Genomic DNA, 23,960 nt, shown 5'->3' with positions numbered 1-23,960 from the left:
TCATCGGCGGCCCCGGGCTGCCCGGGAAAGCCCCGGCCCCCACCGCCTGAGGCCAGGGCCCCTTGTGGGGAACGGAGGAGGAGCAGCAGCCTCTAGCCCGCCACCACGTCCGTCTGCTGGCCTTGCCGTCGGAGGGCGCGCTGCTCTGGGCACGGTTCCTCCCAGCCCCATGCCGCCCTTTCTGCGCCAGACCTGTCTCCCCAGAGGGTAGGCTTCTCAGTCTCCGTCCTGGATGCTTTCCTGGGAGCCAGTGACAGAGCGTGGCAACCTGGGCCTGGCTCTGCCGGCACCCAGTGGGACCCGCCGTGGGGGAGGCTGTGCGTGGGACCCAGGCCAGGCCAGCGCGGGTGGGTAAGCCCAGCTTGCTGCGTGGTCTCGGAGGCCTGCCCTGCCCAGGTGGGCGCCCCCTGGTGCTGACTTGGGTGCTGAGCACAATTTTTGGTAACAGCCGGGATCTCGCATGGTTCTGAGCCCCCAGATCCCATCAGGATAGGCTGGCAGGGCCCCTGGGATCTCCAGGCCCCCCTTTCAGAGTGACGGTCTAATCTGGGGCTCTGAAGATGGCAGGCGCTTGGCAAATGCTCTGCTCCGGAAGGGCAGAGTCTCCCTCAGCCGGGCCCGCTTTAGGAGCCCCGTCTAAGGACAGCTAGGGCAATGGAAGCACCTCGAAGGAAGCGGTAGGGGCCCCCTTGTCCAGTGTCAGATCTGGAGGCACTGAGGACTCTCGCCTGTGGGCAGGGAGAGCAACAAAGAGGAAGCCCGAAGCTCGGAAGGGCAGAGCCTGGGACCCAGCCACCATGGCCCATTGTGGCTCTCCCCTCTCCGCCCGGTCCGCAGGGCCACCCCGCGAGTGGCAGCACACAGAGCCATACTGCACAGTGTTTCTTTAATTGAAAGACAACAACCGACCTCAGAAGCAGCCCCACCGTGCCAGGGGGCCGGAAGGCGAAGGGAGGGGAGAACTAGCCGTCGTGGGGGGAAAGAGGGACGAGGACAGTTGGCTGGGGCTCCAGGAGGATGCCGGGCCCTTGCCGGGGCCAATGCTCCCCTTCAGACTATGGGGTGTATGTGGGGTGCGTCACTTCCAGCAGCTGGTCCCCTCCAGGACTGTCCAGACTTGGGCGCAAGGCCTGGGCAGGGCAGGCTGGGAGGCAGCTGCCCTCTGTCCCCTAGCTTGCCTGGGTAGGGGCTGGGCAGAAGCCCAGTGAGACAGACACCGATCCAGCTCAGAGATGTGAGAGAGGAGAGCGAGGATGAGAGAGACAGATGGAGACAGAGAGACGGGGAGAAAGAGAAGCAAATACTGGTCTAGAGGCCAGTAGAGCAAGGAGGCCTGGATGAATGGGCCGTGGTCTTGTGGAAGGGTTGGGGGGGCATGGGAGGCCCAGGGTGGCAGGCCCGGCCAAGGATGGCTGGAAGCTGGAAGTACACGCGGAGGAATGTGTCCCAGGCGGGTGGGGTGGGCTGTCTCCATCCCTGTTAGTCCCTTCCTAGCCCCTTGACCCAGGGCCCGTTTCTCTTGGGCTGGAGCCTTGGGCAGTTTGATTTCGTGGTGAGTGGGAAGAGAGCTTTATGAGGGTGCCTCTGAGTGGCTATGCTGGGGGTGTGGGGGTAGGGGCAGCTCTGAAGCCGGAGGCATGTGTTGGAGGCTGCGTCTTGTGCTCCATCTGCATGCTTGGGAGCCAGGATGAGGGTGTTGGGAGGCAGCGAGCTGGGGTCCAGGATCGAGGGCGGGGCTGGAGTGGGCGCAGCTGGGCACTGGCTTTGCTCCTTCGCTCTGCCCTCCCCTTCAGGATGTCCGCTGGGCTCTCTAGAGACCCCGCCCAGGCCACCACGGCGGCTGCTGGCTGCTCCTACTTTTTGTAGTTGCCGAACTGGATGGCCAGGCGGTCAGTGACGCAGCGGAAAGTGGCCGGCTGCACCTCCCAGTAGGGCACAGGGTTATTGAAGAGGCTGATGCCGTTGTAGTAGGCCCGCTTGACTCCGAAGCCCACGGGGCAGAAGTCATTGACGCCCACCTTGGTAATGTTGTTGGTGTGCAGATAGACCACCTGGGGGCAGAGGGACGGGGCTCAGGCCCAGTGCCAGGGTGGAGGATTCACGCCCCCCCGCCGCCCCCCACCACCACGGCGCTTGGAATCTGGTCCAGCCTGGCTGGGCCAAGTCGAGGGTAGATAACAGCGGGCTTGGGTCCTCCCTCCCAGCTGAGTCCCACCTGGCCACCGCTTGGGGGTGCTTTCATTGTAGTGCTTGCCCTTTGGAGGGCCAGAATGTGATTCTTCCAAGGCTGGGGGCAGCAAACCAAGGCCTGGGTATGGGTGTCAGGTGGGTGTTGGGGGGATTTTCAGGTACTGGTGTGTGACCGGGGCCTGGGACGGGGGACCCAGACGTGGTGTGTGGTGGGTGGGAAGTGAGGGGCCTGGGGGTGTGAGTATCCGTGCACGGAAGATGGCACTTTGGGCTCTTGGGTGGTCTCTGGCCCTCTGTCCGAGTTTCCCAAACTCCAGGCCTGGCGCTGGGCAGCAGTCTCTCCCTCCAGAGACCCATAGGTGTGAGAGGAGAAGGAGCCAGCAGATGACCTCCTCTTCCTTCCAGTCCCCAGGGGTGCTTGCTTTTTAGCAACCCTTAACTTCCTGAAGCCCCTCTCTAGCGGAGGGACAGAGGAAGCAGGGGGGTGAGTGGGGGCGGTGGTGAGGCGCTCACGCTGCAACTGCGCCCTCTAGAGACAGAGAGGACACCGGCCGCTAGAGGGCGCGCTCAGCCGGGCCTGGGCCTCGCTGTGGCTGCTTCTGGACTGACCCCGTCTCCCGCGCCCTCACCCGGGCAGGGCTGGTCTGGGACTTGGCTCTGGCTGCACAGCCTGTGAGAATGGCGGGTGTCCTGGAGAGTGTGAATGGGCCGAGGAGGAGACTGGAAGCCAAGCCAGGGACAGGGGTCCCTGAAAGAACCCCAGGCACGACCCTGCACCTCCCCCATCAGTCTATTTCCTGCCCCAAGCTGAACCTATCTTGCCAAAAATCTGCCCACCTCCCATGGCCAGACTGCCCCCTGACCTCCCAGGCTCTGCCATGCCTTTCTGGTGTCCCACTCACCTAGGAACACTTGAGCTACGATATCTACCAGGCCAACTCCTGCTCACGCCTCACACTTCTCCGCCCGTGACCTGCCTTCCCTCCTTCCTCGGCACGGATCCTTGCGGTTACTTCTTTCCAGATGCGGAGGTGGAGGCAGGGAGGGCAGGAGGAGCTGGCCAGCCCACAGCAAGGTCCTATGCCATGCTGCCTTCCAGCAGCTGGTGCGGGGGCTGACACTCTCACCTGGAGGAGCTTGAGGTCCGGAAGGCCAGAGGGCACCTTGGACAGCTTGTTGTTGTCCAAGTGCAGCTCCCGCAGGGTGGGCAGGAAGCTTAGGCTGCCGTTCTCGATCATGCGGATCTGGTTGTGGCCCAGGCCCAACCTGCGGAGGGCAGGTGAGATGCACCAAAGGGCTAGAGGCGAAAAGAGCAGGGGGCATCGCACCCCGCTTGGACCCCCAGCACACCTGTACAGCTTGGAGTAGCGGAGCAGATCCTCCAGCTCGATGGCCTGGATTCTGTTGTGGTCCAGATGCAGCTCATTCAGGGTCTCGGGGAGGTCTGCCAGGAAGAGAGGGTGCTCTGATGGAGTGCAGGAGGGGAGGCCATGTGTGTGGGCTGGTCCTTATGTGGGGGGGGGGGGCAGACATGAGCACAGGACTACCAAAGCCCTCCCTGAGTTGACTGATGGTTCCAGATGTCACCAGCCCCCCGCCCCCCATCCGTGCCATCTGTGCCATGGAAGCCTGACAGTGTGGGGGAAAGGGGCCACCTTCCTACCTTTGGGGATGCCGGTGAGCTTGGCCTCAGAGATGCGAAGGTAGTTGAGTTTTAGGCCATCGAAGGCTCCAGGCTCAAAGCCACTATTCTCCAGAGGGTTCCCGCCCATCTCTAGGAGAGAGGCCCTGCTCAGTCCCGGTGCCAGATCTGGGCGGCCGCCCGCACAGCCCCAGGTCCTGTGGGCTTCCTGGCTTGGGCTGGCCCGGTGGGCCCTGGTTCCCCAGTTGCCCCTGAAAGCAGCTCTGCTACGTTACGGGGCTGATTGCAGACTCCTGACTGTTCAAGACCATTACCTCCCAAGGGTGCTGGGAGGTAGGGGCAAGGCCTCCGGGGGTAGGGGAAGCAGTAGGAAAGGGAGGGGAGCCAGAGGTCAAGGTGGGGCCCCACCCCAGCCTGCTCAGCTCCTCTGGCTGGGTCCCGGATGGTCCCCGGCTGGCTGGCCCTCTTCCTTCCCTCTCTGTGGTCCCCAGGTTTCTCTTCATCCTGCTGAGGCAGCCCCGGGGCAGGCTCCCAGAATGTTCTCTGAGGCCCACCAGGCTGCAAGAGGCCCCTGTCGCGAGTGCCCCCTGCCGGCCGCACTCACCTATGCAGTTCATGTGGCGCAGCCCGCTGAACACGCCCTTGGGCACCTTGCGGATGCGGTTGTCGTGGATCCGGAGCTCCACCAGGGAGCTGGGCAGGTTGGGAGGGATCTCCACCAGGTGATTCTTGGAGATGTAGAGCTTCTGCAGCTTCCGCAGGGGGCCGAAGGCCTTCTCGTGGATCTTGGAGATCTTGTTGTTCACCAGGACGAGAGCCTGGGACGGGGAGGGTGTGACGAGTGAAGGCGCCCGTGTCCCCCCCCACCACACACCCCGCCCTCCTCACTTTCTCCCTCCCTTGCCTACCCACCCTGGGCTGCCGATCAGTCGGGGCTGCCAGCGCAGCCTCAAGGAGGTCCCCCGGGCCCGGCTGTGCCATTCCTGCCTCGCACAGCACCCCCCTTCTCTGAGCCTCAACTTCCCTCCTTGCACCCTGGCTATGACGAAATCTGTCCTCCTCAGGTCGCTGCGATGCCCCGATACAATGGAAAGTATTCAGCCGCGAAGGGAACTGGGCTGAGCAGTTCTGCCCTGGGCTTATGGCCGCTACGGCTGTGGACATCCTGGCAGGGGACCTGGGACCTGCAGCTGTGCAGACTTTTTGCGGGACTCCATGGGCCCCCAGGCCCCTCTCACACTGCACACGTGCGTGCACACACCCACAAGCACCCAACTCGTTGGGGGAAGACGGTCCACCTCCTCAAACCCCTCAGGGCCGGGCCGGGCTTACATAGAGGTGCTGGAGGCCTTTGAAATCGTCCCTGCGAAGTTCGGAGATGTCATTATTCTGCAGATCCAGCAGTGTCGTGTCGGGTGAGATCTCCTTGGGCACAGCCTTCAGACCTGGGGCCAGGGCCACCGTCCCCCGCGTGAGTGACTCTGGGCACGGGGCCGCGCACTCGCACACACGCACACGGACACGCGCGCAGGGACTCTACCACAGAGGAAGGCCCTTCCCACTCCCTGCCCGCCTGCACCCGGACAGCTGGACACCGTTCCGTGTGGAAACAAGGATCCCCGAGCTGGTGTGGGCTCACCCCGCCCTGGACCCCACCCTCTCAGGCTCCTCCCGCAGGACGGACCCGTGTCTCCTCGGTGGGAGGAGGCCTGCGCCTTCATGCACCCGTTCCCCCCTGGTCCCGGGACTGACCCAGGTCAGAGCACTGAACAACCCGCAGGTGGCAGTGGCAGCCGAAGGGACACATGGCGCTGAAGGTGGGCGTGAGGGAGTCCAGGTCCGGGACCCCTGATGTGGTCTCAGCGCCTGAAGCCTCCTCATCATTCAGCATGGGCAGCGCGTCGTCCAGGGCGAAGTCCCAGAAACCCTTCTGCTCGAAGGGCAGGGCCTGGCTCACGGCCAGCAAGGATGCCAGGAGCCACAGGGGCAGCATGGTGGGCATGCCTGGGAGGAGGAAGGGGCTGTCAGGAGGGCCCAGCTGGCACTCAGCACTTGGCACTCGTACCTGCTCTCCGGGCCCCGTCCCGGCAAACCTCCAAACGCCAGCAGCTTAGGTTCCACGGACCTCAAGGTAGGAGCGGCAGGAAAGGGGGCAGCAGAGCGAGTGGATGTGGGCAGGCAGGGACCCCTCGTTCTGCTCTCCTCTGATCCCAGGCACGATGCTGGCTTTCATGGGCGATGCATCGTCTTGCCAGTCGGTGAGTTGGCAGCGCTAGCCCCCTCCCCCGCTGTCCCCCACACACCACTGAGTCAGCTGGCGGCCTGCCCCAGGGTGGGTTGGTCAGTGAGGGGAACGAACGGAGTGGAGGAGGCGGACGGAGGACGGAAAGGCAACTAACTCTTCGCCCCATACTGGCCTTGAAGAATTTGGGTTTGAATTGTGGCTCAGGACGATGTGGGCACAGTCAGCACTGAGCTAGACCACCATGAGTCACTTCCTTCCCTGCCTGAGCTCCCCCCTTGCAGCACACCCACATTTTTCGAAGAAAAGTCAAGAGGCCAAGACACCAGGCTGGGCACGCGGGGCTGAGACCCAGGCTAGCCCCGGAGGCGGTGCGGTGGGGGGAGAGAGAGAGAGTAGGGGCAAAGTCGTTGAGGGGAGGGGGCACGGCCCCACCACCCTCCCCATTGCTCCCCAGAGCTTCGGCACCTTCTCCTGGCCCCCAACACTTCACCTGGCGTGGCCTGCAGAGCCCCAGGGCTCGCACTTCAGCTCCTGCCTGCCTTCTGCCCGTGGCCCAGCCCCCTGGAGAGGCCCCCAGAGGGGACCAGGCTCCTGCCAAGGTGGCAGGCGGGCTCAGGCTTGTGTGAAGTCTCCCCCAGGCTGGGCAGCGGGGTGGGCGTGAGGGGGAAGCTGTCCTGCCCAAACCTGTCCCAGGGGCCTGTCTTTCCCCACCTCTTTCCTTCTCCCATGCAGTGGCCGCCTGTGCGAAGGTCCCACCAGCCTCACCTACCCAGACCTCCCGGGACAGTCCCAGCAGCCTAATCTCCCTGTTTGTTACACAGGCACAAGCGGGCCTGCCCTGATTCCCGCCCAGACTCTGGTGTCTGGGGTTCTTCTGGGGGCATCTGTGGGCGGTGAGACTGGCCGGGTTCCAGGGGCTCCCTGCAGACCCACACCGGGCCCCACCCCAGGGAGACCCTCCTCACTTGGGGCCCATTTTGGATAGGGGAGGGGCTGTGAGGGGCTTCAGTGGGGTTGGGTGACCCCTGAGCCTCCCTGCTGGGTGGAAACGTGGAAGGGGTCTCCGGGGAGCGGAGGACCCTGCCTGCTGCATTCCTGGGCCAGCCCAGCTGGTGTGGGGCTGGGCTGGCTGATGCGGGCTGCCCGCCGCCCCCCTGTCCCCGAAGCTTCCCGACCAGCAGGCTGGGGGTCTAGCACCACTTCTGGGTCTAGGCACAACTGCTCTATGCTCCGGGTTCCCATCCAGCCCAGTCTTGCCACCCCCTTTCACACTCAGGCACCCCCTTGGTGGGTCATGGAGCTTGCCCTGGCTCCCACCGTGCCCAAGGACAGAGCAGGAGAGCACCCAGGGCTGCGGTGTGCTTGGCTGGTGGAGGTCACGGACCCAGGACATGGTTCAGTGGACTCAGCTGGGCAGCCAGCCCCAGAGCGCCCCTAGCAGCTCCCAACAGCCCTCCTGAGTGTGGCCCGCAGTGACAAGCGCAGAGAAGCTGCGTGCCTGTCCCAGGTCACACAGCAAAGTAAGGACCCCCATGTCCGGGGGGAGCACCCAGTCTGCCTAGCTCCTTCAAGCCCCAACACCCCACGATCATACCCCAGGTTCTGCCAGCCCCAGACTGGCCAGGCAGGACCCAGGGGAGCCCCCAGAAGGTTACGGGACCAAGTAGGGAGAAGGCCCTGTGCTTGCCTACCTGGGCAGTGTGTCCCTCCTTCTTCCCCTGATTCTGCGACCTCCAGGGCAGAGCAGGGTAGGCCTGGGCCGCTGCTTGGGGCCCTCGCCTGGGAGCCACTGGACACCCAGAGATGGGAGGAGGAGGAGTGGTGGGAGAGAACAGGAAGGGGCGGATGGAGGCAGGAGAGCAAGATGGAATGGGAGAGAGGGACCCCTGCCAAAGCCGCTACCTCACAGGCGGGATGAGTCAGGCCTGGACCGCCCAGTGGGAGACTTGGAAGGCCTTGGGAGGCACAGTTCACCTGGATAGGTGGGGGTGGCTGGGGTGGTCTGGCCAGGCACAGGGAGGCTGTGGGGAGAGGTGGACAAAAGCAGGCCTCTTGCGGCCTGTCAGGTCTGGGGACGGCTGGGGGGGGGTCTCTGCAGGGAATCTCAGCCCCCATATCTGGCCCTCCCACCAGACTAGAGGATGGACGGCACTGGGGAGGCCATCCAGGGAAGCTGGCCACCCCCGCTCCACATGGGCTCCCGGGACCTGCCCCAGGGGGACGGGGGCTGTAGAGGAGATGAATCAGCTCAGACCAGCTGTGCCTGATGTCACTGTGTCTGGGGGCCACGGAGACACGGAGCCGCGGCCCCGGGCTCCCGCACGGGCTCACTTGTGGTGGGAGGGCCTAAGGCTGAGGGCTTGGAGGCCCTCCACCTGGGGCCCTGTGACAGAGGCTGAGGACAAGGTGGGGCTGGCTCTCCCGCCGCCCGCTCCCGGCCGGGCGCAGGCCGTGGACAGGCTGGCAGGGTCGGGGCTGGGCAGGCTTCCCAGCAGAGCCTCGTTTCCACTCCAGGAGCTGGCAGCAGATGCAGCGGGTAGAGTCGCCCAGGGAGGAGGGGGCTGGCTGGACAGTGGACCCAAGGGGGTGTCCCGGAGGACTTCACGGCGGGTCTCGAGCGCCATCGAAGCGTGCTTGGAGCTTGCTGGACCCCTCCCCCTCCGAGCAGAGGGAAGAAGTGGTCATGACCATGAGGCCTCCGGCCCGGTGCCCACAGGTGTGAGCAAGGGAAAAGGCCGGGCTTCCCGGAGCCCGCGCCGCCAGCCCCATAGGGCCTTCCTTGTCTAGCCCTCTGAAAGCCAGCGCAGTCCTCCGAGCGGGGCTGCTCCCGGTCAGCGCCAAACACGACGCATTGGCAGCCTCTGAGAACATGGAGGGGCCGTGCCAGGCATTCAAGCCAGGCCAAGGGCGGCGGGAGCAGGGCTCAAGGTCTGGTGCACCCTGGGAGCTTGCTTGCAGATGTGTGGCCCGCCGCTGCCAAGTCGCAGGCGCCGGACACTGTCCCGAGGCCTCAGCCCAGGGCGTCTGGCCCCACTGAGCAACCCAACCTGAACTCTGGTGTGCACACCACCGTCTACCTAGCCCTGCCAAAGCCCTAGGACTACGTGGATGCAGAGGGGTGGGAGGGGGACAGGCAGCACAGGGCACCCCCCCCCCACTTTCCTCTGTCCACCAAAGCCCTCAGGGACCAGCTTCAAACAACAGGCTACATTCCCAGCTGCTCCTTGCCACCCTCCCGGGCCCCACCGACCGTCGACAGCATGTAATCTTCACTTGGGTGCCAAGCAGAGAGAGGGGACATGTGCCCCCGCCATGGGTCTGCTGAAGCTTATGCAGGGCCGTGTGTGTGAGGGGGTGACGTGGGAGGAGCTCGTGGCTGGAGTGGGGAAGGGGCAGGCCCCGAGCCCCACGTCGTCTGCATCTGCTCCTTCCTGCCATGGCCCCGGCCCCCCGGGGGGACTGGACATGAGGTGGGCCCCGGGCTCTGTCAGCCTTCGGGGAGAGCTCCGACCTGCCAGTGCCAGTTGCGGGCTGCAGGGAGTCAGCAGGGAGCCGGCCCATCGGCTGCAGGGGGCTGGTCCCGGGGAGCTGGCAGGGCGGCCGGTGCTGGCTCGCCAGACCTCACCAGACCTCTCTCCCCTCCGTACTCAGGAAAGCCATCCACCCCTCCCCCACTCTGCCTGGAAACCTCTGGAAAGCAGGAGGGTCAAACTGCTGGCCAGGAGTCAGGCAGCAGGTGACCCAGGTCAGCTGAGGGTCCTGAGTTTCCGGGTCCTCTCACACGTGTCCCTCCTTCTCCTGCCACTCACTGAAGAGACCCTGAGCTCCTCCTCAGCACGTCTGGATTGTTTGAGGAAGAGGGTGGATGCTATCGTCTCCTGGAAATGGGGCAGGGGATTTAAATGATCTCTTAACAAACAACCCCCCCACCCCAAAAGACCCAAGGAAGAAAGCGGTGTTTTTACCACTTGGTGAATAGGTAAACTGAGGCTCAGACTTTGCCCAAAACTCTTGCCCAAGGTCACTCAGTAAGGAAACGGCAGAACTGGACTCCACTGTCAGTCTGTCTGTCTACCCGCCCATGTGCCTGGCCCCATCCTCCGTCATTGCCGGCTGTGCCACAGGTCCCAAAGCCACAAGACCCTGTACTCCCTAGGCTGTGCGGGGCGCTGGATCAGCCTCTGGGTCCCTGGAAAAGACTCCCGAGCAGCTCCCTCAGCTGAACTGGGAGGTGATGCTGCGGGAAAGCTGGGCCCCGCTCTGTGGGCCCACTGCCCCCTTGCTTGCCACCCCACGAACCCTCCGGCAACACGGGGCCCCTCTCTGACCACCACCAGCGGTAGCTCCCCACCGCGTGCAGAGCCAGCCGCTCCTCCGTGGCCCCAGCACAGCCGCCAGGCGCTTGCTCCAGGTCGGCGGGGGCATGGAAGAGCCATCGTCCCAGCCAGGCCGGGGAGCTCCCCCGGAGCATTTTCCGTCCTAGCAGGCACCAGACCCCACAGGGAGAGGTTCCCAGCCTGGTTCCCAGAGCCTGGCGTCCCACCTGCCTTGCTCCCTGGCTGGGCCAGGCCAAGTGAGGTCCTTCCCTCCCAGGGTTTCCGGCAGCCCCTTCCCTGCACCGGGTTCCCTGTTCTCCTCCAGGGGATCGGCTGGGGGTGGGAGCCAGCTGTCTGTAGTTGGCCCAGGAGGCCCCTGCAGGGGCTCCCCCCGTGCACACCTCCGTTCGGCCAGGAGGCCTCCGAGGCCCTGGTGGACCATAATCAAGGGCGAGTGGGGACTCAGGCTGCAAGGAGCTCAGAGTCACACCGGCCTCCGGTCTCCTGGGAGTAGGGCCGCCCTCTGTCTCTGTCCTTCGAGTCCTGCTTCTGTTCCCCAAACCCCAAATCCCGTAGCCACTCGGGCCTGTGGATGCTGTGTTCCACTTGGCCATCCAGCCCTCAAGGGGCAGATGGTGGGAGAGAAACGGGGGAGCTTAGAGTCACAGAGCCCCGCAGCTCAGCCCCAGGCTGATGTTTGCGGATTCTGGCCTTTGGCTGCCGTGGCCCAGGAGAGCTGAGTGCTAGGAGACTGGGTAGAGACCCCAGCCCCTTAAAGCCGAGAGATGTGTTACCACAGGGAGGGGCTGCTGAGTCATCTGCGTTCTGGCCCCTCCGGAAGGCCCGAAAGCCATGATGTTGCTCTGTAGGCTGCCGTGGGAACTGACGCTGCTGGGCCCCAGGCGAGAAGGCGTCCTCCACGGCCGCCCCGTGGACCGCCCCGATCCAGAGCAGGGCGGTTGGTGGGGACAGCAGAAGCCAAATGGGGTGGCTCTGGGGCGGCTCCCAGGAGCCTGGAATCCCAGAGGCGGTGAAGGAGCCCCTGGCGGGAGGGCGCTGGGGCTGAGGGCTCCAGGTGAGGGGGATGAATCCCAGCCACCCACCCCCTGGAGGAGGTGGCCCCTAGGGCCCCGCCCCACGCCCACCCCAGGGGCCACTGGGAGACTGGCCTGACCACAGGGCTGGCCTGCGAGCTTTAATGGGCCTCAGGCCCCGGGGGCAGGACCGAGCAGACACCCTCCCCATTCCCCCAGCGCAGCACCCCTGCGGGCCGGCCCCCTACTGCCTCCCTCTAAGGTGGGATTTACAGAAGGCGTCCTGTGGGTGATCGAGCTGTGGGCCCCAGTGTCTGAGCAGAAGAGGACAGGACGGAGGGGAGGGGTACTAATTGACACTGGGGTCAGCTGACAGGAGGGGGCAAAGCCGCCAGGACCCTGCCTTTAGGGGGAGCTCTTGCTCACACCCCGCCCCCACAACTCCACGGCTCACAAGGAGGGTGCCTGGGAGAGCCACCATCACTCCTCCAGTCCCTCAATTTGAGCCAAGCCCTTGGGCTGGCACCATTGGGGCCATTGGGGCCTCGCACCATTGGGGCCAACAGGTGTGGCAGAAGGCAGGTCCGGGCAGAGATCAAACTCTCTTACCCTGGGGTGACCGATGAGGAGGGTGGGCAGGGAGTCGTGGTGGGGGTGGCAAGACGTTTCTTACAATCAGGGGTGTTGGAAGGTCCCCACAGACGTGTAAGACAAACGACCCAGCCGCCCAGCAGATGAGGCTCCAGAGGCCCTGAGGCTGGGGCTGGGACCATCTGCGGGGGGAGGGGGGCGGGGAATGGGGGCAGGGTGGACGCCACCTGGGCCATTGCCTGCTGCTTGTGTGCCCCAGGGGGCTCCTGGGAGACTGCTGCTCTCTCATGCCACAACTGTGTCCCCAGGCAGGTAAGGACAAGTGACCGCTGGGACAGTCCTGTCCTGTGCTGTGCTGACTCCACAGGGCTTCTCCAGGGAGTGGAAGAGGGATGGCAGTGGGCGGCCCAGGAATCATGGGAGCTGGGAGAGATGGGAAGCCCTATTGGAAGGTTCTGCCCTCTTGTGGGGACTTGGCACTGGCGCCGGATGGGATGCCCCGGGGTCTCTCAAACACCCCTTTTCCTCCTGGCCTTCCTCGTTTATGCTCCTCCAGCAGGCCAACTTTCTGGGCCCCTGAAATGAGCCTGCCCAGAACTGTCCCCAGCCCATCAGTGAAAAAGCTGGGCTTCAGGCTCCGCATGTACAACACGGGCACACGGGTCCCTGCTCCAGGGCAGGGCACAAAAGCGGTGGCATGGTTAATGCCCACTGTGACCTGGGTTCTTAGGGCTTAAAGGCAGGCCAGTGGGCGGGCGGGGGGCAGGCTCCCAGTCTGCTCTCGCCGTCCAGTGCGGTGCCTTCCTTTCGATGCACCCCCACTGTCCCGCCCCGCGGGGCTACCCCGCACTGCCCAACCGTAGCCAGACACGGGCGGCTTTCACATGAAGGGGTTAGGGCAGCCAGTGTCTCAGGGAGCGGAAGGCCCCGGCAGCTGCATGCGTCGTCCAGGAGGCACTCCCCTGCATGGCCGCGGCCGCCCGCGCGCCTTCTCTTTCCACACCAGCCCTGGCCCTGCAGGGACCTCCCCGGGAAACTTCCTTGGCGCTGAGGGAGGCCTGAGCATCTCCAGCCTGTCTCAACGCCGGTCAGTCTCTACAGGGTGGAGGGCGTGGAGGCAGGAGCGTGCTGAGGACTGGTCATATCTGCGGCCAGAGTGGCCCTTAACAAACATGGTTCGAGAACAGTCTCCCTGGCCTGAAGGAGATCTGCCCTGCCCACCCTAACCCACCACCCTGCCCTAGAGTACCCTGGGCCTCCTGCTCCCCTCCGCAGAACCGTCTTGGGCAACCCTGATGGACCAGTGCCCGAGCCGCAGCCCCACCCTCAGAGCCCTGAGGGGGGTGCTCCCATCCCCCAACTCTCCAGGGCACTTGGTGACACGTGCACAGAGCTCTCTTCTGCCTTGCTCCTCTCCTCGGTCACTTGGCAGTCCCTTCAAGGTGCCAGCCATCTTGGGAACTTGCAGGTCAGGGACCAGTGGACCTGTCACCTCCCACTCCAATCCCCATGCCATGCAGTTGGCCACAGGTTGTCATTATCAGTGCCCAAGTGAGGCTTCCCTGGGTGGTACGGCGTCGATAGCCAGGGCTTGTCAATCAGGAGCCCTGGGTCCTGGCCCCAGCTTTGCGTCGGACTTGCTGTGCAATTGTGGGCAGGTTCCTGCCTGTCTCTGGGCCTCACTTGTCCCCTTTGTACAATGGAGGGAGTGGGAGTGAGACCAGCAGGGGCTACTCCTTCCCTCCCAAAGCACTTTGGGAGCAACCCTGCAGCCACGCTTTTGCTTCCCACCTGGGGCTCTCCCTCCAATCCGGATGGCCCCATGCACCAGTCTGTGGGGGCTGCTTTTGGGGGACAGAGCTCTTGAACCTCACTGATCCTTAAAGGCACCCATGCTGGGACAACGATGTCCGAGTCTGGACATCGAGGGGTAAGTCTGTGGCCTTACCCCTCCCCAGGGTCCCCAGAAGCCCTCCAGGGCCCCAAGGCAGGCCTGCCCAGGCTAACATGGCCCAGTTGCCTGCGTTTCTCTCCGCCCACCCTTCCCCCCCCCATTCTGAGTCTCAATCCAAGGAGGTCCTGGGGATAGGCAGAACAGAGCCACCCAGCCAGCCGCACCCAGGGACCCTGTGGCCAGGGCCATGTGGACCCACCCCTCACTCAGGAGGAGGTGGAGGAAGGGAATTGGCCTGTGGGTTAGGCTGCCTGGAGTGTGCCGGGGAAACCAAGTCTCTGAGCCCACCCCAAGGACTAGGCGGGCCACAGGAGTGCAGGGAGTTCTCGGGGACTCAGGGACTCTGAGTGGAGGAAGAGGGCTACTGGCAGAGCTGGGATGCCAGCCACCCAGCCATGCCAGGGCCATGCTCTGGGGGGGGCAGTCAAGGGGGAAGAACCCAAGAAGGAGGCAGGGAGGGCAGGCAGGCAAAGCAGACAGTGTTGCTGAGTGAGGCCAGAAGGGAGAGGAAAGGGGGGCAGAAAGTGCAGAAAGGGGCAAGGACTAAGGGAGCCGCAGGGCAGCGACGAAGTGGTGTGGGCCAGGAGCCTACAGCATTGGCGTGGGAATTGTGGGGACCGCAGGCAGCCTGGGAGTAGGAGAGGGAGGTAAGTGGGTGACAGGGACAGGGGTAGGGATGTGGAGGGGTGGTGTGGGGGCCGTAGGGACAGGGGGCATCTCCAGGACGGTGAGAGGGCAGCGGAACCAGGGATGAGACAAGGAGGGGACAGCAGGGACAACGGGGGCTGGCGTGGGGGCCCTACCTGGGGAGGACAAGCGGCCGGGCACAAGCTGGCTAGTTGGCAGGCTTGGGTGTCAGGCAGTCAGTGCGTCTGTCCGTCTCTGTTGGGCCCTCTGAGAGCGGCTGCTCACTCCCGGGCAGTTGGTGGAGAGAGGGAGACAGAGGCGGTGGGAGGGAGGCTAAAGGCTGGGCGGGCTGGGCTGGCCGACAGGGAGGGGACGACGGCAGGAGGGGGCGGGGAGGGAGGAAAAGAGGGAGGGGGGTGGTGGGGCGGAGAGGGAAGGAGAGAGGGAGGGAAGAAGGGAGGGAGGGGGCAGGCCTCCAGGCCCCCCTGGAAGCTTCAAAGGGAGCAATTTTCTTGTAGACGGCTGGGCTGGCGTCCCCCCACCCCCCGCCCCAGGCGCATGGGGAAGGGACACACTCACTCACACAAGGACCCTTGGTGTCTCTGGGCAGGCACAGCCTTAGATAGTCAAACTTTCCACTGCCCAGATAGGGACACTGAGGCCCAGAGAGGGGCGGGAACTGGCAGAAAGGGAAGGGAGGAGAGGGGGAGGCGGCCTGTGCTTGCTGGTCCCGCGAGTGGCCCCTGGGATCCTGTCCTGAGCCCGCCCAGAGCCTCCTGAGCGAGGAGGTGGTTCTCCGCAGTCAGGGAGGCAGCCGTTGTGCGTTTCTGGAAGGGCTGGATGAGGCTCCCAGGTACTCTGGCCATCCCAGCCCCCTACCCCACTCATCTTTTTTCCCTCAAAAAGAGGACTGCTCTTCTCCGTGGGAACTCGAGATGCGACTCAGCTGGGCACTGACGGGCGTCACAGAGTCACAGACGAGCCGAGAGCGGGAACGCGCGTCATCTTTCTTTGCTCCATCCGCGGTCCCCCGGGAGCCCGTGAAGGCTCTGTGGGTGGGCGCTTCCTCAGGGCTGAGCCCTGTGCCGGCCGCTGACAGGGGCGAACCGGGCCTCTGCCTCCCAGGCAGAGGCCGCCGTCACCCACAGCCCCGCGCGAGCACTGGGAGCCCAGCTGCCCCTGGGTCTAGAGCCCAGGGCCCTAGCAGCCTGTCCGGCGGGGTCCCCTTCCTCCCCTGGTCTGTGCACCCAGCATGCAGCCGGGCCGGGCCACGGCCGGCCTCCGTCCCGGGCCGACACCGCACTGAGGAAGGCTCCCACGGGCGAGGGGAGGGTTTCCCCAGAGCCAGAAAGCGAGGTGGGGAGCAGCGCTGAGGTCCGCAAAGGAAACAGAGGGAAGAAAGTAAAGGCGGGCGAGGAGCTGCGACGACAGGCTCCCCAGACAGGCCCTGAGATCCAAAGAGAAAACTGCACGGAGAGACGACAGGCTCCCCAGGCAGAAGCCGAGGGAGGTGAAGGACAGGTGGGTCGAAGAAGGGCGAACAGGGGTGAGCCTTGCAGGTCCTGCCCACCTGGCCTGCTGTCCAGAGCCGCGTGTGGGTGGGGTCTAGAAGGTTCTGCCTGGGGATGTGGCTGGGCCCGGATCCCCTTCCAGGCGCAGCAGCATCAGTTCAGCGCCCTCGGCTGAGGACCCGAGACACAGGGTGTCCTGATCCAGTTGTGGTGCCCGCCTACAAGAAGCTTCCAGGCCAAGGAGAAGGGAGATGCGGGCAAAACAGGGTCTGGGCGGGGAGCTCTTGTTTTCACGGGTGAGGCGGCTTGGGACCTGGAGACGGGAGAGAACACATGACCTTGCAGACAAGGGGAATCGTTGTCTGCTTGTTTGTTTGTTTTTCACTGTTTATTGGCGACCCACTCAAACGTCTCTGGCCGTAGGAGGCCTATGTCGTAGAAGCCCACGAAGCCTCACTGAGCTTCGCCGTCCCCAGTCGCAGCGGCCCCGCCATCGCACTCTGTGAAAGGAGCGCGTCACAAAAGACGTGGTGTGATTCCACGTGAAACACCCAGAATAGGCAAACCCATAGGAACAGTTACCCTCTTAGGGCCAGGGGGTAAGGGTCGGGGGGGTGGGATAGAAGGTGACAGCTGAAGACATCAGTTTTCTTTGCCAGCTGAGGAAAGTGTTCTAAAGTTGACATTGGCCATGTTGCACACTGAACATGCTAAAAACCGCTGAATTGTATATTTTATTTGATTTTTCTAAAGATTTTGTTTATTTATTTGTCAGAGAGTGAGAGGGAGCGAGAGCACAAGCAGGGAGAGCTGCAGGCAGAGAGAAAGGGAGAAGCAGGCTCCCCACTGAGAGGGGAGCCCCAGTGGGGCTCGATCCCAGGACCCTGGGATCATGACTCAAGCCGAAGGCAGACGCTTAACCCACTGAGTCACCCAGGGGCCCTGAACACTACATTTTAAATAAGTGAATTTTATGGCATGTGAATTATATCTTAATAAAGCTCTTTCTAAAAAGGAAAAAAAAAACCCCACCATGTAAGACATGCCCATTGTCCCAAGGAGCCTTTAGCTGCAACTGAGGCCCCACCTGGCCTTGTGTGCCCGCCCCTGCCGCCCTCCACTGGCCCTGCACTGCTCCGGGGGCTGGGACCCCAGGAGCCAACACTCACGTCCTTGGCCTCCAGGAGTCCCAGTGGTGGTTGGAGCTCTGCTGGGGAAAGGCACTCTGGGGGCCCCGGGGCTGAGCTCTGAGCCCTGTGGGGAGGAGGGGGCGCTCTTGTTTCTTGCCTTTCTAGGCCACACCCAGCACCAGAGGTTCAGAAGGGCTTCCTGGAGGAAGTGACTTAAAGTATACAAGAGAAAAAGGAGGAAAGAGGAACTTTGGCAGTGAAAGGACTGGCACACAGCGAGGAGTAGCGGGGAGAGAGTATCATCCCAGTTAGGTGGGGCAGCCTCAGTGTCCCCTGCACAGTGCACAGCCCTGGAGGTGTTGGTGCCGGCCAGGTGCACCCCCAGAGGGAGCTTGGGGGTGACAATGGGGGATGCATCTGGGGCAATATTTCCGTAAATACAGCTCTTGCGCCTGGAAGGCTCTCGTGTCTGTGGTTTGCAGTCTGTCACTGAGTCACTCGGCCGGCCTGGCCCTCTAATTTGGGGGCCACTCCCAGACCAGCCAGGCAGCACCTCAGTTCTCTCTCCCCAAGCCTCCGCTTTCCCCCACGAGCCCAGGAACAACGTGAACCCCAGCTGGGAGCAGCCCGTCCTTGTGGCCCCCTGCCCTCTGGCTTCCCCAGGCTGGGAGGAGGCCGCAGGAGGCAGGGGAGGGCAGGCATGGAGGGCAAGGCCGGAAGGAAGTGCAGGCACTTCCTGAGGCCCCCAGGCTTTGAGGAGGCCCGCGCAGCTGTCTTAGCTCCGCAAGAACACGTGGTACACGGGGCTGGCCAAGTCTCGGGGGTCAGCGGGACTGTGAGAGGCGGAGCCCAGCCTCGGCCACACGAGCTCGTGGGGGACGAGGGCCCTCTCCCAGCATGTGCTGGACCTCTGCGACACCACCAGACAGGCCCCCAAAGCCCGAGTCTGGACACTTTTCTCAAAGGGCTGCGGAGGGCTGGCCCAGCCTGCTGGGTCCCTGCTCAGAGCATCCGGCCCTCCCCTCGCTGCCCCAGCCCGCTCCCCAGGAGCCAGCCTAGAGCCCCAGAGTGCAGGGAGGGTGCGGGAAGGTCGCAGGGTGGGGGAGTAGTCGGGAGACAGGAGGGCCAGCGAGGGCAAGGCGACAAGGGTGTGAAGACAATGGGGCGTCTGCTGGATGGTAAGGAGCTGAGAGGAGGGGAAGGCAGGCTGCTAAGGGGCTGTGGGGGGGCTCCTGGGGCAACCCAAGCCCGTTGCCATCCTGTGTGCCTCTGTGTGAAGGGCCCGGAGTCAGCCGCAGCCTGTCCCCAACAGCTGGCTTGCAGCTGTGTGTGCCCTGCCTTCGAAGTTGGCGGGGGGGTCCGGGAGAGAAGCAGGGCACACGGCAGGCAGGCTTCAGGTCATGGCCCCCCTTTCAGCAGGAAACCCTGCCTCTGGTGGGGCTCCCTGGAGTGTAGAGTCTGGAAGCCTGGGACGTGGCCCCCCAGGTCAAGGTCCAGGGGCTTGAAAGGGGCCCCTACCGAGGCGACAGCAATTGAGAGAGCTCCCCCTGAGCTCCAGCCCACCCAGCTGCTGGTCCCATGAACCTCTGCCAGCCCCCCTCTCCAGCCTTCCTGGCCTCGCTGCTGGGCTGCGTCTGCCTCTACACGTCGTCGCCCCTCCCGCCACGCCCCCCCCCCCCGGCCGTTCTTCCTGGTTCCTCAGTCCTTCCTCAGATCTCCCGTCTGTCTCTCTGTCCCCTCCCTGGGCACCGAGTCTGGCCCGCCCTGACGCACGTGCTACCAGACCAGAAGCCACACCGTCAGGCTTCTCCCAGCACATCCTGGCTTCTGTGCTCAGGGCGGGGCCGCGGAACAGGGAGGAGCCCAGCAGGGTCGCAGCTCAGACATGTATGGAGGTCACTTCTTGAGCAAGTGACCCCACCCAGAACTTAGCCAAGATCTGAGAGGGCCCTCGAGGCTCCTGGGCACCGCGGCCCCTGAAGCCAAGCCAGCATCTCCAAGTTCACGGCCTCACATGTAGGCCTCACTCACAGTCTGCCGGCCTCAACCACTCCCAATCTCCACACCCTCAGTGACGGGTCAGCGACTGTGGGGGAGCCAGGCGCGTTGTCACCAGGGAGCAGCGCCTCCTACCTGGAGCGTCCTTGGAGGCTAGAGTCAAACATGCGGACATTCGGACATTTGGGAGCCCTGAGGTAACATACCTAACTGGGCTCAGGAGACCATCTGGGTGCAGGGGGCTGGGAACCATCCCCAACGAGGCCACCCTTTGGACAGACCCAAGAGGGAGCCGAGCGGCGGCCGAGTGTGCCGAGCCTCCACTCTCTGGAGTGTGCTAACCCTAGTGCTGATAGCCAAGGTGTGGCCAGTGAAAGCTGGCACTCTCCATGCCACAACTTTTTTTGACCTTCCCCTGAGGACATAATCACACAGCGGCTCTCTGCCCCAGGCCGCCAGGGCTGTAATTTCAGGGCCCAGAGGGGTCTCCACGGAGGCGGGGCCTGTGTCTAGCTATGTTTAGCGAGGCCTGGTCTGGGGTGTGGCTAGATGCGGGAGGCATCTCTGGGCTGTCCGAGAAGCCGGGGAGACTCAGGGAGGCCATGAGGCGCCCCGGCACCCTCATGGTCTTCCCCCCGGGGGGGGCCAGCCCCCAGGAGCGCGCCTGCCTCTTCCTGCCGCCTGCCGGGCCGGGAGGCTCTGGTGGGGGCTGTGTGGAAGGACAGGCACAGGGGCGGGGGCCGGGCAACCAGTGTCTCTTGGGTTGGCCCTGCGTGGCTGCCGTCTTGGCGACTGCTGCAGGGATAGGGGCGGGGGGGGGGCAGGGCCTGGGGCGCCCCATGTTAGACACAGCCTGGCTCCTTCCTGAGCCTGTTTCTCCTGGATGCGGGGGGGGCTCGACCCGGAAGCAAACGCGCGGAAAGCTGGCAGGGAGCCTGGCGGCGGAGCGGGCAGGCTGGCCCTCAGCGGTGGTAGCTAGGGCTGGAAAGGAGTAGGCAGGCTGGAGAAGAATTTGGAAGCTGATGGCCAGGCCTCCGGGACTGTGGCTGGGAGGGGAGGGCAGAGATACAAGGTTCTGCTGAGGTCCTGGAAGGAGACGTCGGTGCAGCCCCAACTGGTACACGTCTTCTTCCCGTCCCCATTTTCTACAATGGCACTTGTTGGCTTATGTGTCCCTTTCCTGGTACCCGCTGTCCTTACCCTCCGAATCCCCTCCCTCCCCCTACCTCAGTACCCCTGTCTCCACCTGAGGGCTGATGAGTGAGCAGCGGGTACAGGGTCAGGGACACGGGTGGAGAAGGGCTACAGGACGCACACATCCTGCGCTCGCTGCCCTGGCTGGGGCTCTGTCTGGGGACATCCCACCGGGGCCATACTAGGCTGCCTGAACCATCTCCCCTCTAGGACGGAAGCCCCCTGGCCTGCGGCTGCTGACTACCTGCCGTGAGCTCCTGGCCCTCACAAGAGAGTTGTACTCTTTGCACGGCAGCCTCTGTAATGAGCGCCTGTGGGGCTTGGCCGGGCCATCCTCGGTCACAGGCCAGCTTCTTCCTGGGCTACTCTCCTCCCCTTCCCGAGGTGGTGTCCCCAAGAGCCTCCCACTAAACTTCCTGTGAGCTGACCCTTTCCTCTTAGCCCTAGTAGGCTTCCGGGGAGCCTAGTGGCCGACACCCGTGGGGGCTTGGCCGCATCTGCGGGCGGATCGTCAAGGGTTGGCTTCCAGGCCTGGGGTCAGCCCTCCTGACAGCACCCCACAGGCCAAGGAGCTTCTGGGCTACAGTGGAATTTACCCCAGTAACACCTGTGGGCGGCCCCTGTCTGCCCCTCTTGTCCTAGCTCAAGGCCAGGTTGCCCTGACAAACTGTGGGCCGTGGGATGTGGCCCTCCTCGTCCCAGGCCCTTGGGCCTCATCTGCTCAGTAGAGGTGAGAGTCGCCAGGAGGAGGGGCCGGCAAGGGAGGGGCGTGTCCCAGCCTGAACTTCCTGTGCCTGCCAGGCCCTGACCTCTGTGACTGGGGAACGAGGGGACTGGGGGCTGACCGTAGCGGGAGAGCAGGGGACCAGGCCGGGCCGCCAGCTGGGGAGGAGGGGTCATGAGAGCTGGGAAAACAGCAAGCCCTCCCTCCCACCGGGGCCAGCGCCTCGAGGGCTGCTGACCTCTGACCCAGCCCAAACAGGAAGTGCCATATCTGTGGGCCCCGGCCCCAGAGAAGAAGGAATGCAAGGATGAGTCCAAAGCAAACACTCCCAAGCTTCCCAGGCCTCTCCCCGCCCCCTGCCTGAGTCTGGCCCTTTCTCTGCTGAGAATTTGGGGGTAGAGCGGGGGTGAGGGTTGGGGGTCGGGGCCTGGCTGTAGGATGGGACCCGCACAAGACTCGTGGTTCCCAGGCCCAGACCCCAGCCGCTGGTGGTGGCTGGGCAACGTCTCTGCAGCGGGTACTTGGTCTCCTGTTTCCTTCACTCCGCCCACAGCCGGGCAGCTCTGAGAGCTAGGGCCGGTCCTGCTCCTGCCGTGTCCTTGATGCCTGTCACTTAGCTGTCTCTCTGGCCCCCAGACCACCATGAGCCTCCGCCGCCCTGGGGGCAGGGGCTAGGTCAGCTGTGCTCTCTGCTGCTCTTGGCCTCCCCAGCATCGGGTGCAGCGGCATCATGAGCCATCAAGGCTGACCTGGTGACCCGCTCCTGTTCCTTTGTCCCCACCCAGCTGTCCTGTCCTGTCCTCAGGGCTTGGCAGGACCAAGCTCTCACAACTTGCCTGTCTCTGCCCCTGCCACCCCCACCAGGCAGACAGATTGCGACACTGGCCAGGGGGCAGTCACCCCTGGGTTCCCAGGGCCAGGCCTGGCCTCCCACAGACCACGCCCTCCCCACCCTTCGCCGGCACCAGGTCTCACAGGGGTACATCCGGGTCCCATGTCACTGCATCCCTGCCCCTGCCGCTAAGGTCCTTCAGTGGGGCCCTGGTGACCCACAGACTGGCGGGGGGAGGATGTGTATGCACCAGGGATGGGGGGAACCAGGTTAAGGGTCCTGGGAACCGGATTAGGGGCAGAGGGAGAGGCAAGGCGTCCCCGGCCTTGGTGCTGGTGTGAGCACTGCGGCTTTAAAACAAAGGACAGGCACCTCCTCCTCCTCACCGTCTCTGTGGGCCCACACCTGGGACAGGGATGCTTCCTGGAAGAGAGATACAGTCTGAACCGCCGAGCTGCCGCATACTTGGGGAGGGTGACTTCAGTACCCTGGCCAGGGCAGGTAAGGGTGGGCAGGTTCTTGGAGAAGCTTCTGGAACCAGGCTGTCTTTACTCCCTGGGGGCTCTTTGCAGAACAAATGCAGCTTAAATCCAGGAGAGACAGGGGCAGGTTGGTGGACGCTCCTGGGCTTGCATGAAATGCATTTACTGTGTTCGAGTCCCAACCACCCCACTGGGCTGCTGGGCCATTCACTGAGTGAAGGGGCCTCAGCAGTGGAAGGGAAGGGGGAGCATCTGAAGCAGCAGTGTCTTCCAGATCTTTCTCCTGGTAGTACAAAGATCAAGTGGAGCTAGGCTTGCCCCCCGCCCCCAGTCCTAAAGGAGCAGGGTGCTCCTAGGAGCCCTCCGCTGCCCCCTCCCCCTGCTGAGGCCGGAGGACCACGCTGGGTAGACCCCGATGCAGGAGAAGGTGGTGTGGGTCAATAGGGTTGTTCTCCAGGTGCGTGGAGATGAGCTTGGGGTCCTGAGCCACTCGAGAGTCACAGATGGAATTCAGGGCCACATGTCTTCTATACGGTGGGGAGGGCAGAGTCAAGCAGAGGACAGAAGGCCCCCAAGAGGGGAAGCAGGTATCACACAAGAGGAGAGAAGCAGAGGGTGGCAGGACGACCAAGTCACAGCCCCTGGACCCAGGGTGGTGGGTCAGGCAGATCCCTGCCGTCACCCAGCAGGTCCTCGCTTGAGGCTCAGCCCTTGTTGCTCTGGGCCAGGGCCCTCCCGCCTCCCCCTCGCCATCCCTGCCCAGATTTTTGCCGTCCTCGACTCTCCCGCCAAGCACCGGGCACAGCCTCCGGTTATGGCAACTGAGATGGAGAGACAGAGACGGTGAAGGATTCCTCCCAGAGGCACCCCAGCCTGGGAGGGCCCCCTGGCCTCAGCGTGGAGAGCCAGCGGTGGGCTCCGCCTGCTCTCGTTGTGGCTCGGGTGCAGCGCCCGAGGGCCCGCAGCTGGGCTGCGGTGCGGTGTCGGATGCTGAAGGCCCCTGGGGCGCCGGCCGGCCTCGGGACAGCTCAAGGGTCTCCAGCTTGCTGCAGGCGGCCGCACAGGCGTGAAGTGAGGGAGGGGAGCCCGGCAGGACCTGGAGCCCACGGCCGAAGCCCCAAATCAAGGTGCCTGGTGCACACCCCAGAAGGGGGTGGGGGGTTGGCTCCCCGACGGCGGTGGCGGTGGCTGCCAGAGCTCCCAGCAGCTGGGAAAGGGCGAGGAGACCAGCTGCGGCCTGACTGTGAGCCCCGCCAAGCCTCGTCTGGCTTCTGCATCCTCCCCTGTCTAAAGAGCCTGGGAAGAAGGGAGCTGGGTGGGGTCCTTCCTTGTTCACTGTAAGGCTAGCGAGGCCAGTCGTGCCCCCCCCCCCCTCAGGGACTCCTCGAACGTTCGACGGGACGAAGGAAGCACGGCTCACCCCAGCCTGGTCTCATGGCCCTTGCCTCTCATCCCTATGCTCTCTTGCTGTCTTCCTGTCTTACCGGGCT

The 23,960-nt window shown here is 64.2% G+C and overlaps 1 protein-coding gene across 4 annotated transcripts; it reads right to left on the bottom strand.

Moving 5' to 3' along the window:
* Positions 1-869: 869 nt before the first annotated feature.
* On the bottom strand, positions 870-14,908 carry BGN (biglycan). Of its 4 annotated transcripts, none has more exons than XM_080795312.1 (8): positions 14,776-14,908; positions 5,585-5,836; positions 5,165-5,277; positions 4,437-4,650; positions 3,854-3,964; positions 3,541-3,697; positions 3,318-3,456; positions 870-2,051 (listed from the first exon to the last, which is right to left on the bottom strand). In XM_080795312.1, the coding sequence occupies exons 2-8, from the start codon at positions 5,832-5,834 to the stop codon at positions 1,854-1,856; spliced, it is 1,182 nt and encodes a 393-aa protein (XP_080651438.1). In that variant the 5' UTR covers positions 5,835-5,836; positions 14,776-14,908; the 3' UTR covers positions 870-1,853. The 4 variants fall into 4 exon arrangements, with proteins under 4 accessions (XP_080651438.1, XP_080651441.1, XP_080651440.1 ...); XM_080795315.1 differs by having other exon boundaries at positions 3,541-3,634; positions 14,776-14,890; XM_080795314.1 differs by lacking the exon at positions 14,776-14,908 and adding an exon at positions 7,769-8,003 and having other exon boundaries at positions 3,541-3,634.
* Between the last annotated feature and the right edge of the window lie 9,052 nt (positions 14,909-23,960).

Source organism: Martes martes, assembly GCF_963455335.1.
Source record: "Martes martes genome assembly, chromosome: X".
Taxonomy (NCBI): domain Eukaryota; kingdom Metazoa; phylum Chordata; class Mammalia; order Carnivora; family Mustelidae; genus Martes; species Martes martes.
The sequence above is the reverse complement of the archived record's forward strand: the minus strand, read 5'-3'. Positions and strand labels throughout refer to the sequence as shown.

Bases quoted from the DNA above. Each gene is read 5' to 3' on its own strand.
- BGN (XM_080795312.1), bottom strand. From the start codon at position 5,834: ATGCCCACCATGCTGCCCCTGTGGCTCCTGGCATCCTTGCTGGCCGTG. The intron at 4,651-5,164 runs GTAAGCCCGGCC...TCCCCGTCCCAG, and splicing joins AAGGCCTCCAGCACCTCTAT to GCTCTCGTCCTGGTGAACAA. The intron at 3,965-4,436 runs GTGAGTGCGGCC...CCTCTCTCCTAG, and splicing joins GCGCCACATGAACTGCATAG to AGATGGGCGGGAACCCTCTG.